We start from the raw sequence: 15,294 nt of genomic DNA, 5'->3' as shown, positions 1-15,294 counted from the left end.
CTTTCACTAGTGACCTGTTACTTAATACTTCCCAAATGTGAAGGCTGTCTTGAGAAGTGGAACAATTCCTTATAAAAAATCTTAAAATATTAAAAATTATATTAACAAAAATTCAGCTTTGCTAAATATGTGATACATATACATGTAATTTGGGAAGCTTTTTATTTAATTTTGCTTGTTTTAACTGAAAAATAGAGAGAAAATGACCATGAAAGTCTAAAGCTACAAAAATTGAGATGGAGTGAATTGGTTGTCTACATCAGTCAATTGCAAAACATTAGGTCTCATGCAATACCTGAAGTTCAAATTTAAAGAACACTCTTTAAAGAATCTATACATCATAAAGCAGTTTCTATAATCCTCTATTACTAAAACAAAGACAACCATAAAAAAAGCACACAGCTGCCAGAATTATATTTGAATAAGCAACTACAACCAAAACAATTCTATATATGAAAACATTAGACAAAGGAATGATAAAAGTATATGGTTAGTGTTTCCTAGAACCCATAGTATTTAACTGTCACAAGTAGCTGACATAGTGGAAAGTACTTTGTTTTATTTTAATTTTTCAATTACAGTTTATATTCAACATTATTTTTATTAGTTTCAGGTGTACAGCATAGTGGTTAGACAATCATATACTTTACACAGTGGCCCTCCTGATATTTCAAGTGTCTACCTTCACCGTAGATAGTTATTACAATATTATTGACTATATTCCTTACGCTGTACTTTACATGCCTGTGACTATTTTGTGACTACCAATTTTTACTTATTAATCCCTCACCTTTTCACCCAGCCCCCCAACCCCTCCCCTCTGGCAACCATCTAATCTCTGCCTCTATAAGTCAGTTTCTATCTTGTTTGTTCATTTATTTTCTCTTACATTCCATTTATAAATGAAATTGTATGGTATTTGTCTTCCTCTGTCTAACTTATTTTACTTGGCATAATATCCTCTAGGTCCATTCATGCTGTCACAAATGGTAACATTTCATTCTTTTTTATGCCTATTATTCCATCGTATATATGTACCACAGCTTTTATGGAACACAGTATGGAGGTTCCTCAGAAAATTAAAAATGGAACTGCCTTATGAAGAAGGGATAACACTTTTAGGTATATACCTGAAGAAACCCAAAGCACTAACTCAGAAGTATTTTGTTTTAAGTCAAAACCATCATACAGTGAAATGACATTGTTTTAAGTTCAGATAACTCAGGCCACAAACTAAAGCAAATCCTTGGAAGTGATTCTATGTCCCTTATTCTCCAAAACTTGACACCCCTTTTTAGCAATTGCCTAATATAAATCATATTAGCATCTAGCACAAATTTTACTGTCTTATAATTAAAACTGTACTTCCTGACTCATCTTTTATTACAATTAGAAAGGTAAATATTTGACAATAACCCTATGATTATGTGTAGGTGTTTCTGTTGTTTACAGATGTACACATACATACACATGCACATACTTTTTTCATTCCTCCAGTGGTGTGAGACATGGTATTTCCTTGTTAATTTATTAATACTGATATACACCTTCTTAACTGCCTTCCGTATTTCCTTGCAATATAATCTTTTATAAACTAGTAACATAAATATTACTATGCCTTTTAGTCCATATGATCTATATATAAAGCTCTAGATGATTTTAATAGCTTACATTTCATTATACTCAATATTAACAGTAAGTAAATTTAAAAAACTAAAATTTTAGTTCACCTCTCATCTTTTTACTCATGAGATTACTGTTACATTACCACTATCTGCAGAAAGAGTTGCTTTTTACATAGATACTTCAAAGGAGAGTCTTGGACAAACCTATTTTAAATCCCTCTGCTGGTTCCTATCTGAGAAAAATCCACGTATGAACCAGTCTCTTGGGAGGGGGGGAATCAAAGTTGATTCTGTCCACAATTAAATAAGAAAAGAATGTGCTTTCCTTATTTCCCACTTCTTCGAGTCTGCACAATACATGGCTGACCTAACATCAGGGACACTGATTCATAAATCCTTATTCTGCTACTTGTTAGTTTTATGATCTAGTATAAATCACAAACTCTCCAGGTCTCAGTAGACTTTTCTATACAAAGAAGGTATTAAAAATACTATACCTAAGGTTCCTTCCAGCTTAAAATAAACTATAATTCTATGAAAATATCTACAGAAATGAATATTATAAAATAACAACATAAACTAGATCTTGTAAAATGAGGAGCTAGTATATAGTCCTTGCATAGAATAACCTAATAGTTATGCATTCTTTAAAACTAGTTAGGAATTTCCAAAATAAGTTAGATATTTTCCTTTTTGAAAGCCAGCAAATAGATTTTAAATGACCTCAGGTTTTCCTTGTAGTTAAATATTTCCATGTTACGTCTCCTTTCTACCCTAAAGTTGAATACAATCTTATTTAGCTTGTTCTTTCATTTTTTGTTGAATTTCCTTTAAGTATAGTTGGCATACAATAGTATATTAGTTTCAGGTGTACAATATAGTGACTCAACATTTATATACCTTACAATGTGATCACCTCACTGAATCTAATAATCATCTGTCACAGTGCAAATTTATTACAATATTATTGACTGTATTTCCCTTCACTTTTTTCACCCATATCCCTACCCACTCCCCTCTGGCAACCATCAGTTTGATCTTTGTTTCTATGAGTCAGTTTTTGTTTTGCTTTGTTTTGTTATTTTAGAGTCCACAGATGGAGTTAAAATTTAATTCAGAGGATTATATATTTTAGTAACCTAGTTATTCATATATTGGCAAGTAAAAATTTCACCCATTGTACTTAAAATGGGTGAATTTCATGGCAGCATGTAAATTATAGCTCAATAAAGTTGTTTTAAAAATTCATGTATAGCTCTGGCTGGTGTGGCTCAGTTGGTTGGATGTCATCCTATACACCGAAAGGTGGAGGGTTCAATTCCTGGTCAAAGCACATGCCCAGGTTTAAGGCTCAATCCCCGGTAGGTGGCATGCAGATGGCAGCCAATTGATGTTTCTCTTTCACATCGATGTTTCTCTCTCTCCCTTCCTCTTCTTTCCTCTCTCTCTTAAAAAAAAAAATCAATAAAAAATTCATGTATAAGAGTTTCTGACAAGAAAATATGTCTTATATTTTGACCTGCTATTGTTTTACTAATAATTGGATTTGCTTATTATTAATATACCTGAATAAACTTCTTTAATTGACAAAATATTTTCTCCTTTACCATTATTCTCCTTCTTTTTATTCTAAAAATGTAGCTTAATAAGTTAACATGAATACTTACTTGGCAAGAATCTGCTTCTCCTTCTTCCATTGGCTCATCATCCATTTTAAGATGATTTACCTGAAAAATATTGTTCAAAAACTGAAGTTCAAGAGTAATAGAACAAGGGGAATAACTAAAAAAAATAGAACCCTAGGCATTTCCCTTCACAATCAAACAAAATCCACACTTACTGAAACATAAAAGAACAAAGGACACATAGAAGGTACTTAGAAAAGGACCATTATTAATATAATTTCCAGATTGTCCTTGAGAATCCCTGAATTCCAGTGCTATATATTTCATTTCATATTGTTTAGAGCTTTGCTATGATGAATGAACATAAACTAAACGTATGACATGTACACTTTCAGTAGGACTGTCCCCAACCAAATATTTATAAGACAAGGGAAAAAATGCCACAGAAGAAATTTATGGTGGGAATATATTCAAAGCAAGTTAGGATGGAAAGATTTTTATATAATTACACTGTTGTGAATCCTTTTCCTTTCATTCAGTTCTATTAAATTTTGAGTTAATTGCCAGCCTAGCTCAGTATTTGAGCATTGACCTATATGATCCAGGAGATCGAGGTTCAATTCCCAATCAGGGCACATGTCCAGGTTGGGGGCTCAATCCCCCGTAGGGGGTGTGCAGGAGGCAGTCGATCAATGACTCTCTCGTCATTGATGTTTCTATCTCTCTCCCTCTCCCTTTCTCTCTCTGAAATCAATAAAGATATATTTTTTAAATTTTTTTGAGTTACTCTATAGAAGAATAAACTGTCAGAGAAAAATGTAAGTGATCATGGGAAAAAAATGATCTCAACATAAAAGCTCATTAGATAATAATATTTACTCTTCAAGCACTACTTCAAGAAAGAGTAAGGGTAGAGGGTTTACATCAAGAGTCACCAAACACGCGCCCATGGGCCAAATGTGGCCCACTATCTGTTTTGTAAATAAAATTTTACTGAAACACAGACACATCTATTTGTTTCCATATTATATATAGCTGCTTTCTTAATGGAACAACAGAGCTGAACAGTTGATAGAGACCTTATGCTTGCAAAGCCTAAAATATTTACTATTTGGCCTTTTACAGAAAACGTCTACCAACCACTGATTTAATATGTTTGAAAATTAAGCAACAGAAAGATGGTCTAGAAAAAAATAAATTTCACCAATTCCTATTTATGAGTCCACAGGAAAGTAAAAAATAAAAAGAGGAACGTAAATTAAATAGTTTTTGGTGACAGCCAAGATAGAATAAGCCTAACTCTCCTGTGATTATAAACTAAAACTTTTAGACAAAATACAAAAAGGAACTACCTAAGTACTCTGAAAATTAAGCAATAACAAGCAATTTAAGGAGGGAGGTCAAAATTTGAAAAATAACCAGTGTAGTGACTATCCTGTGTTCATTTTCCACTTTTATCTCCTGACTTTGACCCAAAGAGAGACTAGTTCATGGCACCCTACAGTGGGCATAAACAAAATTTCCAAGCAAAATTATACTTTCTTCATAGAGGACCAGGAAAAGATATACTTTTGAGCAGGTGAGCATAAGAATCCCACTTTTTCCCACTTTTTTTCCTTTTTCCCACTTTCCCCACTTTTTTTTACTCCCAGTCCTGCTCCAAGGCAGGCCCCAATCAAGAGAAGACCTCTATATCTCTAGTCAGAGGAACCAGAAAAAGAGGCCCATATGACAAGAAAAGTATGGAGGTAATCACTGATATTTTTTTATCCTCTCCTTCACTTCACTGCAAGGTTATCCCCAAAAGTGCAGAGTTGTGTGACAGCATGAAAAGCTAAGACTCTGAGAGAAACTCACATTTCTGGTCAGAAGAACAATAAAGGGCCCATGGTAACTGGACAATCCGAAGAAGAAATCATAGGGAGGTTAGAATGGGAGGAGATCCCCTAATTCTATATATGAAGAGACAGAAGTCCTAGTCCCAACAAAAAACTACAGCAACAAACTGTGGAATAGAACCAAAGAAACCTAATAATGGCTTTGAAAACTGAACCGCAATATCAAGCACTATTCAAATCTCAGACTAATCACTGAATTAGCACATGCACTGAGTGGCACATGTAGGGTGGTAACACAAACAGTTTGAAAACATAATTAACATGGGAACCATCATCCAGAGAGGGTGAGATAGAACTTGAAAGTCTCAACCAAACCTGGTAGACTGTCTGCTGAAAAAAGAAAAAAAATCAAAATTAACAGGCATCAATTCCAAGATAACTCCAATACTGAAGTATCTAACAAGGACTTTAGCAAAATATAAACATGCTCTTTTGGGTAAAAACACACACACTTAAATGGAATGATAAAAAGTTATGAGCTGAGAAGTAGAACCTATAAAAAGAACCAAATGTAAATAATTGTAGGACTAAAAATAATAATATATGAAATTTTAAAAATACTGAATGGGCTCAATAAAAGAATGGAGATGGCAGAAGTAATAGTAAACTTGAAGACAAATCCATAGAAATTAACTAATATTAAGAATAGAGTGAAAAACTATCCAAAGCAAATGAACAGAGCCTCAGAGACACGTGGAACAATATTAAAAGATCTAAAATTAATATCATTAATATCTCAGAAAAAGAAAAAGGTGGTACAGAAAAAAAAATTCCAATTTTATTCATGTAAAATGTTGAAAAGAGGAAAACTCTATAGAAAAAGAAAATTAAATAGTGGTTGCTTAAGGCTGGGGGATGGGTAGATGTGGGTGACAACGAAAAGGTAAAAAAATTAATTTTGATGTGATAAAAAAAGTTTTAAAATTGACTGTGATGTTGATTGTACATATCTGACAATATACTAAAACCAATTTGGTTGTACATTTTAAATGGGTGAATTGTATGGTTATGTAAATTATGTTTCAATAAAGCTGTTTTTAAAAAATGGATGAGTTTCCCCAAATTTGGTGAAATATATAAATTTACAGTTTAAAGAAGATCAATGAACACTGAGAAGAATATAATTAAAGAAAGCCACCCCAGGACATATCTTAATAAACTAAACCAAAAGGAAAAAGAGGAAAAATCTTGAAATCAGTGAGAGAAAAACATATTACATAAATATCAAATTAAATAACTACAGATTTGTCATGAGAAGTAATGGAGGTCAGAAAACAGTGGCAGAATATTTACCTGAGATAAATGTAAATTTATATTAACACAAAAAACTATACATGAATGTGTATAGCAGCTTTGTTCATAAATATCAAAAACTGGAAACATTCTAGATGTCCTTCAACTGGTAAGTAGAGAAATCGAAAACCATTCATCAGTAAAAAGGAAAGGACTATTGATACTTGTAACAAAATGGATAAATCTTATATGCATTTTGCTAACTGAAGGGATTTAGTCCCAAAAGGCTAAATATTATAAGAAAATAAATACATGACACTCTGAAAAATTCAAAACTATAGGGAAAGATTTCATATCATTGGTTTTTAGAGGAAGGGGGCAGAAGAAGGGGAATACTATTCAGCAAGGAAAATAAATGATCTATTGATACATTCAACAACATAGATGAATCTCAAATATATTACTGTAAATGAAAAAAAAAAAAAACAGTCGGAAAAGACAACATATTCTACGATTCCACTTATATGTCATTTTGGAAAAGGTAAAACTATAAAGTATGGAGAAGAGATTAGCAGTTGCCAGAGGTTAGGCTTAGGGGTAGGTGTGCAGGAATGGGAAGGAGGGGGGGCAGTGATGAGACTATTCTGTACCTTGATTGTGGTGGTGGTTACACAACTCTAAGCATTTGTCTAACGTCAGAGCCAAACATGAAAAAGAGTGAATTTCACTATATGTAAGTTTCAAAATAAACGTTTTAAGAAGTAAATTACCCAGCATTATTTATTTGACTAGCATCTTTCTTCTAAAAAACTGAATGAGGACTAAATAAAGTCACCAATGTCTATTTTGCTAATAGATCCATCAGTCCTTATCCTACTTGATCTTGCTGCGTCATGCCGCAACTGACGATTCTCTCCAATTTGAGTCTTTGGTTTCTGTGATAACATACTTTCATTTTCTTTTACTTCAATTTCTTTGCTCCTTTTCAATATCCTTGAAACATTTTAGATGCTCAGGAAATGGCCTTTGGTCTCCTTTTCATCTCGTTCCACATCCTTTTTCCAGACAGCTAATTTACTGGCACGACTCACATTTACTGAAACTACTCTTCTGAGCTCTTGATCCATATATCCAACTGCCTGTTTGACATTTTCACTTGCTTATCTCACATGTTTCTCAAAAAATAACCAATACAAAAAGGAATTAGTAACCCCCTCGAACACACACACACACATACATGCTTCCCTCCAGGGTTCCCAATTCCAATACATAGCACCATCTACCATCTTACCTCAAAGAACAGATAGGCTGGGGGATAAAAACAAACAAACAAACAAAAACAAAAAACAAAAAAACAACAACCTGTGATGGATTTATCATTAACATATAGGAAAAGGCACATTCAACAAAACAGTCCACAAACTAATATTAACATAGAATTCCGATAATTGAAATTTCACTACAAAATGACTCTCAAGATGACCCACAGAAAAAGGTAATACTACTTTCCTCTGTTACCTTAGCTGTTGGTTACTTCCTATTAATACCATCTTATGACTAATTTATCATAAGCTGTGGGCGTGAAGGAACTAGAAATAAAATGAATCTAAATGAGCTGAAGAGATCACTGTATCCTAAAAATCATTTCAATCTACAGAAATAGCCTTTAAAAACAGAAACTCTATTACCCCTACCTCAACCAGCTTCAACAAGGTACCATGTTATCACTATAAGAATATTCATTCTTATAGAGGACCTCAGTATTCATTGATATTTACTAAAACGTAAGTCATTTTCACCTATACAAAAGCAAAAATATTTTCAGAATTCCATGGGCCATTAAACATTTATTTCAAAAATAACACTTGTAATTTAAATACACAAGCAGGCATGCTGTTTCCCCTAATTAAGAGCCAAATAGGGAAAAAATGATTTCTTACAGAAGACTCTGGAAAACTTATGAACAGTTATAAAAGTAGTAATAATTGACTCAGATACTCCAAAACCCAAGTGAACAGACTCTTATAGTGAAAAAAATCTTTAAAATTATTTTCATCTTCTTAGAAAATAATGAAATAGATCACTTTAAAAGATTCTTGGCAAATAGAAATACTAGTGAGTTGCTGTACTCACCTGATCTCAGAAAATCACGAGTCATCTCAAACCTGCCATTTTCTAACTACTAATGACAAAAGCAGTTCAGTGTGGAAAATTGAACTGAGAAAAGTATATATATTTCCCCTTAGATCCTTAAAATTGGAGGTGGTGTGGAAAATGAACATAAAAGTACATACAGTTTTATAAAAAGGTTGTTATCTGGCCACAATAACTCTATTAACCATATACCTGTTTCTCAGTGTTAAATTCAAGACTAATTAATGGAACTCATAGCTTGGTACTGAGAGGTATATTGAAGAAGGAAGTGAACAGATAAACAAGTAAAGAAGAACAAGGTACAAGGTAAGTGAGAAGAAATATGGGTGACATAAATTATTAAAACATACATAAGACACAAACCCTCACAACAAATTTAATAATATTATAAACTTACAAGTAGTTTCCAGGATCCTCAAATTCAACCTAATAAACAAAAGCACTATATTTATACAGTGCCTAATGTTAAAAATGTTTAAGAAGTTCACATCTAGAGAAAAATTTCCCTCTCAAAGGAGCTTCACATTTACAGGTTAGCCACTGACATATGGAAAGAAGAGTTCTTCAAGTTTTTTCACTTCCTTTAAATAACTACAGTGCCCAGCCGAGTGTGGCTCAGCAGTTGAGCGTCGACCTAGGATCTAGGAGATCGGGGGTCGATTCCCAGTCAGGGGACATGCCCGGGTTGTGGGCTGTAGCCGATCAATGACTCTCTATCATTGATGTTTCTATCTCTCTCTCTCCCTCTCCCTTCCTCTCTCTGAAATAAATAAAGATACATTTAAAATAAATAAATAAATAAATAAATAAATAAATAAATAAATATAAATAAATAAATAATAAATAACTACAGCAAATTAGATCTAAATTGAGAAGTGGGTCCACATCTGCCTAGAATAAAGGTTTATGTGTGCATATTGAATTAAGCCCCTGACAAAATGAAAGAAACCTCCCAGTTCACCAATAAGGCAGGCAGATTCTAAGATGGGCCTCCACAATCTTCATCTCTTGGTGTTCATGGCCTTGCATAATCTGTATACCTTTGAGTGTGGGCTGCACCTGTTCCTTGCTTCTAATCAATAGAATATTGAAAAGGTGATGGAATTTCATTTCTATGTTATGTTATATAAGACTCAAGAGATTATCTTTGCTGGTTTGATTGGAGTGGTTACTTTGAAGAAGCCCACAAAGCATGGCAGCATCTAGGTGCTGAGAGCAGTCTCCATTAACACCCAGCAAGAAGCCAGGGTCCCCAGTACTACAACCACAAGAAAAGGAATTCTGCCCAGAATCCGAGGAAATTTAGAAGTAGATTCTTACCCAGTCAGGCCTCCAGATATGAATGAAGGACAGCTGAAACCTTGATTACAGCTTATGGGACCCTAAGGAGAAGATCTAGTTGAGCAATGCCTGAACTCCTAACTCATAGGAACTGTGAAATAATAAATGTGTTTTGGTTTAAGCTGCTAAATTTGTGATAATTTGATGTGTAACAATGGATAATTAATACAATCAGTATTGCTATTGAACAAAAGTGTGATTTAAAATTATCCTCTAAAATGGACTTTGTAAAATAATTTATAGTTTACTATTTTCAGAATATATATTTTCTTATTAAAGCCATGTCTTTGTTCTCATTTGGTAGACATAAACCTATAAGTTACATACCAGTAACTGAACAAGGAAAAATGATCAAGTAAAGCCAAATTTCTGTTAAACAAAATATAATAGGACTACCTAATTAATTTTGTTTTTAATTAATTTAAGATTGAGCAGTTATATTTTTATCCTTTATCCTGCTTTCTGAAAAAATCAATTACTAGCTTAATAAACACAACATAGAGAACATAATGTCATAGTCCTTTAACACTCAGGGATATTGAGCTATCCCTTTGGACATGAATTATCAACAATGAAGATTTGTTGCTACAAATTAAGCAGAAGGTAAAATATAATTTCAATGTATAATACTCTACAACATATCCTGGGAATTGTTTTTTCAAAGTAATTCCACAACAGTGAGGATTAGAGAAACTGGAACCTTTATACACGGTTTTTGGCAATGTAAAATGTTACAACTGTTATAAAAAACAGTGTGCTCAATCTCACAACTCTTATTCAAGTCAGTTCTGGAAGTCCTAGCCAGAGCAATCAGGCAAGAGAAAGACATAAAAAGCATCCAAATTGGGAATGAAGAAATAAAACTGTGACTCTTTGCAGATGACAGTACTATATATAGAAAATCCTAAAGCCTCCACCAAAAAAATAAAAAAATAAAAATTAAGAAACAATAAACAAGTACAATAAATTTGCAAGATACAAAATCAGTGTACAAAAATCTGCTGTGTTTCTATATGCTAACAAAGAAAATTCAGAAAAAGAAATAAAAAAGCAATCCCTTTGGCAATTGCAAAATAAAGAATAAAATACCTAGGAATAAACTTACCAAGGTATGTGAAGGGCCTATATAATGAAAATTACAAAGCATTATTAAAAGAGATTGAGAAGACAGAATAAAATGGAAAGATATTCTGTGTTCATTGATTAAAAGAATCAACATAGTAGATATGGATTTAATGCAATCCCCATCAAAATGCCAATGACATTTTTTAAAGAAATAGAACAAAAAACCATCAGATTTCTATGGAACCACAAAAGGCCCCAAATAGCTAAAGCAATCCTGATAAAAAAGAACAAAGCCGGAGGTATCACACTACCTGACTTCAAATTATGCTACAGAGAAATGATAATCAAAACAGCATGGTATCGACAGTAAAACAACACACAGACCAATGGAACAGAACTGAGTACCCAAAGAAGCCAAAAATATACAATGGAGAAAAGAAAGTCTCTTCAATAAATTGTGTTGGGTAGAAACATGATAGAGTCTGGTAAGAGAGGGATATCACAGAAAGGGGAATTCCCCTGAAGACAGAGCTGGACTCTGAAGCCCAAGGGTTAGAGGTTGCAAAGCTCCCTCCCCTTGGGAGTGTGGACTGGCATCCAAAAGCTGGAATCTCAATAGGGGAACCAGAGGGTGAAGAAAGTAAGCAAGGGTTAGAGAACTTGGTGGAGGAAATAATGACAGAAAATTTTCCTGAGGTGGTGATGGAGAAAGCCAAAAAAGTTCAGGAAGCACAGAGGGTTCCAAACAAGAGAAACCCAAAGAGACCGACTCAAAGACACATCGTAATTAAAATGGCAAATGTTAAGGACAAAGGGAGAATATTAAGGGCTGCAAGAGAGAGACAAGCAGTGACCTACAAAGGAACCCCATAAGGCTGACATTAGATCTCTTAACAGAAACACTTCAAGCCGAAAGGGCGTGGCATGAAGTTCTCAAAGTAATGAAAAGCAAGAAACTGAATTTAAAACTGCTGTATCCATCAAAGCTATAATTGAAAACTGAAGGGGAAATAAAGAGCTTCACAGACAAAAGAAGGCTAAAGGAGTACAGTACAACCAAACCAGCATTGCAAAAATATGCTAAAAGGACTACTTTGAGAAGAGGAAGAAATAGTGAGAGAAAGGTACATTGGCATAAAGGCAAAAAATGGCATTAAAGTAGTATATATCAATAATAACCTTAACTATAAATGATATAAATGCTCCCATCAAAAGACATAGAGTAGCTGAATGGAGAAGAAAACATGAGCAATATATATGCTGTCTACAAGAAAACCACTTCACAGGAAAAGATTCACAAAGGCTTAAAGTGAAAGAATAGGAAAAAGTATTCCATGCAAATGGAAATGAAAAAAAAAGCTGAGGTAACAATACTCATGTCTAACAAAATAAACTTCCAAATGAAAGCCATAACAAGAGCTAAAGAAAGTCATTATGTAATACTAAAGGGATCGATTCAACAGGAGAATATAACCGTTATAAACATATATGTACCCAACATAGGAGCACCTAAATATATAAACAAATAATTGGTGGGCTTGGAGGCTACATAGCATGTTATTAAACAATGAATGGGATGCCAATGAGATCAAGGAAGAAATCAAAAAATTCCAGAAAACAAATGAAAGTGAACACACAACTACCAAAAATCTATGGGACACAGCAAAGGCAGTCCTGAGAGGAAAGTTCATATTATTACAGGCCTACCTGAAAAAACAAGAAACACTTTTAATAAACTATCTAACACTACAACTAAAAGAATTACAAAGATAGCAGTAAGAAAAGCCCTGAAGAAGTAGAAGAAAAAAGTAAAGATCAGAACAGAAATAAATGACTTAGAGACTAAAAAAATACAAAGGATCAATGAAAGTAAGATCTGGTTCTTTTAAAAGATAAATAAGATTGATGCACTTTTAGCCAGACTCATAAAGAAACAAAGACAGAGGACCCAAATAAGTAAAATCATAAATGAAAAAGGCAATATAACAACTGACACCACAGAAATACAAAGAATCATAAGAAAATACTATGAGCAAATATATGACAACAAATTGGACAACCTGGGTTAAATGGACAAATACCTAGAAGCATACAGTCTTCCAAAACTCAATCAGGAAAAAAACAGAAAACCTGAATAGGCCAATGACAACTGATGAAGTTGAAGCAGTAATCAAAAAACTCCCAGGAAACAAAAGTTCAAGAGCACATGGATTTACAGGTGAGCTTTACAAAACATTCAAAGAAGAATTAACACCTATTCTCTAAATATTCCAGTAAATTCAAGAGGAAGGAAGACTCCTATGCTCCATTTATGAAGCCAGCATTATACTAATCCCAAAATTAGATGAAGACACTATGAAGAAAGAAAATTACAGATCAATATCCCTGATGAACAAAGATGCTAAAAGCCTCAACAAAATATTAGTAAACCAGATCAAGCAATACATTACAAAGATCACCCACCATGAAACAGTGGAATTTATTCTAGGGATGCAAGGATGGTATAATATTTGTAAATCAACAAAGGTGATACAGAGTTATGTTAGAGTAATTGTGGCATGAGAGATATCCTTGGCCTCTCATCCTGAAATTTCAAAAAATTAACCAACTATAATTCAACAAAGAATTCCCTGCTCACCAAAGAGGTACACCTGAGAGACCTGCACATTGAAATAGCTAAAGGTGGGAAACTGGGAAGAAGTGGAGAGACATGATGGGAGGAAAGTTCAGATGGCCCTCAGACAGCCCTGCAGTCAGGAGATCATGCTAGGGCCAGGATTGGGGAGGAGCCTGAGGCAGCAGGTGCTTGCTTAGGCCAAGAGGAACAGAGAGCTGTGGGGGTCAGTCCAGTAGGGCAAGTGGAAAGAACAGTGACTACACCAGCAGATGACAGACAGAGGGTGGGATTATGCTGCACGGCTGTCTACTGTCAGGTGGAGGTGTTTCTGACAAAGAAATGGAACCACAGAGGTCTACCGCCCCTTGGGTTCCCAAAACTCGCCTTCAATTGCCCTCGGTTTCCACTCAAGGAACATTATATCTGTAAAACAAGAGCTATTGTAATAGAACAGCTCTTTCCCTCTGTAAATGATCCCTGGGTTTGGTGCTTGGGGCTAGACCCCAAGAAGGTCCAGGGTACGGGGTCAACATTACAGTGAGGCAAAACAAACCACACCCACAAGCAGTACAGCTGTAATGTCTTAAGGAAGGTGTGGCCCAGTTGGGGTGCATCAGTGGATGAGCATCCACACAAGAACCAGGAGATCACAGTTTGATGCATAGTCAGGGCACATGCCTGGGAGGCAGGCTGGATCCCCAGTAGGGGGTGTGCAGGAGGCAGCCATTCAAAAACTCTAATCATTGATGTTTATATCTCTCTCTCCCTCTCCTTTCCTCTCTCTAAAATCAATAAAAAACATATTTTTCAAAATTTATTTAAGGAGGAGGGAAATTGGGGGCACTTTGAGAAGAAGCTGAGTGCCCTTGCGCCCAGCCATGGACTGGATTTACCACTAAAATACTGCATAAACACCTTGGAAAAACAAGAGAAATGTCCCTGAGTGAACATATTTCTAGTAAAGAGCACTGAAGAAACATCATAGAGTCTGGTAAGAGAGGAAGGCATAGAAAGAGAGAGTCACCCCTGAAGTCAGTGTTAAGCTACAAGGCAGAATGGTTAGAGGCTGCAGAGCTCCCTTTCCTTAGGAGGGTGGGCTGGCATCCAAAAGCTGGGATCTCAAACCTGGAGCAGAGAAATAAAGGAGAGCCCATGCAAGGCAGGCAGAGGGAGCCAGGGGAACAGTGTGCCTGGAAGGAGGGGACCATGCCTTCCCAGTGAAACAACACACCTAATGGCAGCAGCGAGGACAGGAGACTCCAGGTACTGACTGTAGAAAAGGCTGTCCCACAGGGTGTACCTTCTGAATAGAAAGGGGGAGAGGATTGCACTCATTAGGGACCTAAAGGGACCCTCTTCTTTCCTGTAAGGCATTGTGTAGAACCACAGAAAGCATTTGAACTATGTAGAGGGGGAAAAGGGAAGAGAGGCCTCCCACCACCACCAGCCGGGCAGATCAGAACTCCAGCAGCCAGAGCTACTGGCGGGGTGAACCAGAGATTTTTGACCTGCTCCGAGGAGAGCCAGGATGGCATACAAAGACCTTCCCCAGCTTTACTGAGATCAGCTGCGCAGGGGAGTTGAGTGGGGCTGACTCTGTGACCCCTGCTGGTTGGTTATGAGGTATGGGGGGCAACAGGACCTCGCACAACAGGTTCTCTGCCTATGTGTTGCTTTGTGCATTTTTGATTGCTGAATGGGAGTCCACCTTCTTGGCTTGCACTGAAAGCTGAGAT

The 15,294-nt window shown here is 35.3% G+C and overlaps 1 protein-coding gene across 2 annotated transcripts in view; it reads right to left on the bottom strand.

Moving 5' to 3' along the window:
- Window positions 1-15,294, bottom strand: part of RPS6KA6 (ribosomal protein S6 kinase A6) — a 209,590-nt gene that overhangs the window by 159,325 nt on the left and 34,971 nt on the right. For both annotated transcript variants that reach the window (XM_081126032.1, XM_081126031.1), the window contains exon 2: window positions 3,293-3,352. In XM_081126032.1, the coding sequence (XP_080982158.1) occupies window positions 3,293-3,352 (60 nt within the window). The remainder of the gene's footprint in view (window positions 1-3,292; window positions 3,353-15,294) is intronic.

The sequence above is a fragment of the Miniopterus schreibersii genome (assembly GCF_964146895.1).
Source record: "Miniopterus schreibersii genome assembly, chromosome: X".
NCBI classification, from domain to species: domain Eukaryota; kingdom Metazoa; phylum Chordata; class Mammalia; order Chiroptera; family Miniopteridae; genus Miniopterus; species Miniopterus schreibersii.
Note: the sequence above shows the minus strand (reverse complement) of the source record. Positions and strands in the feature narration are given on the sequence as shown.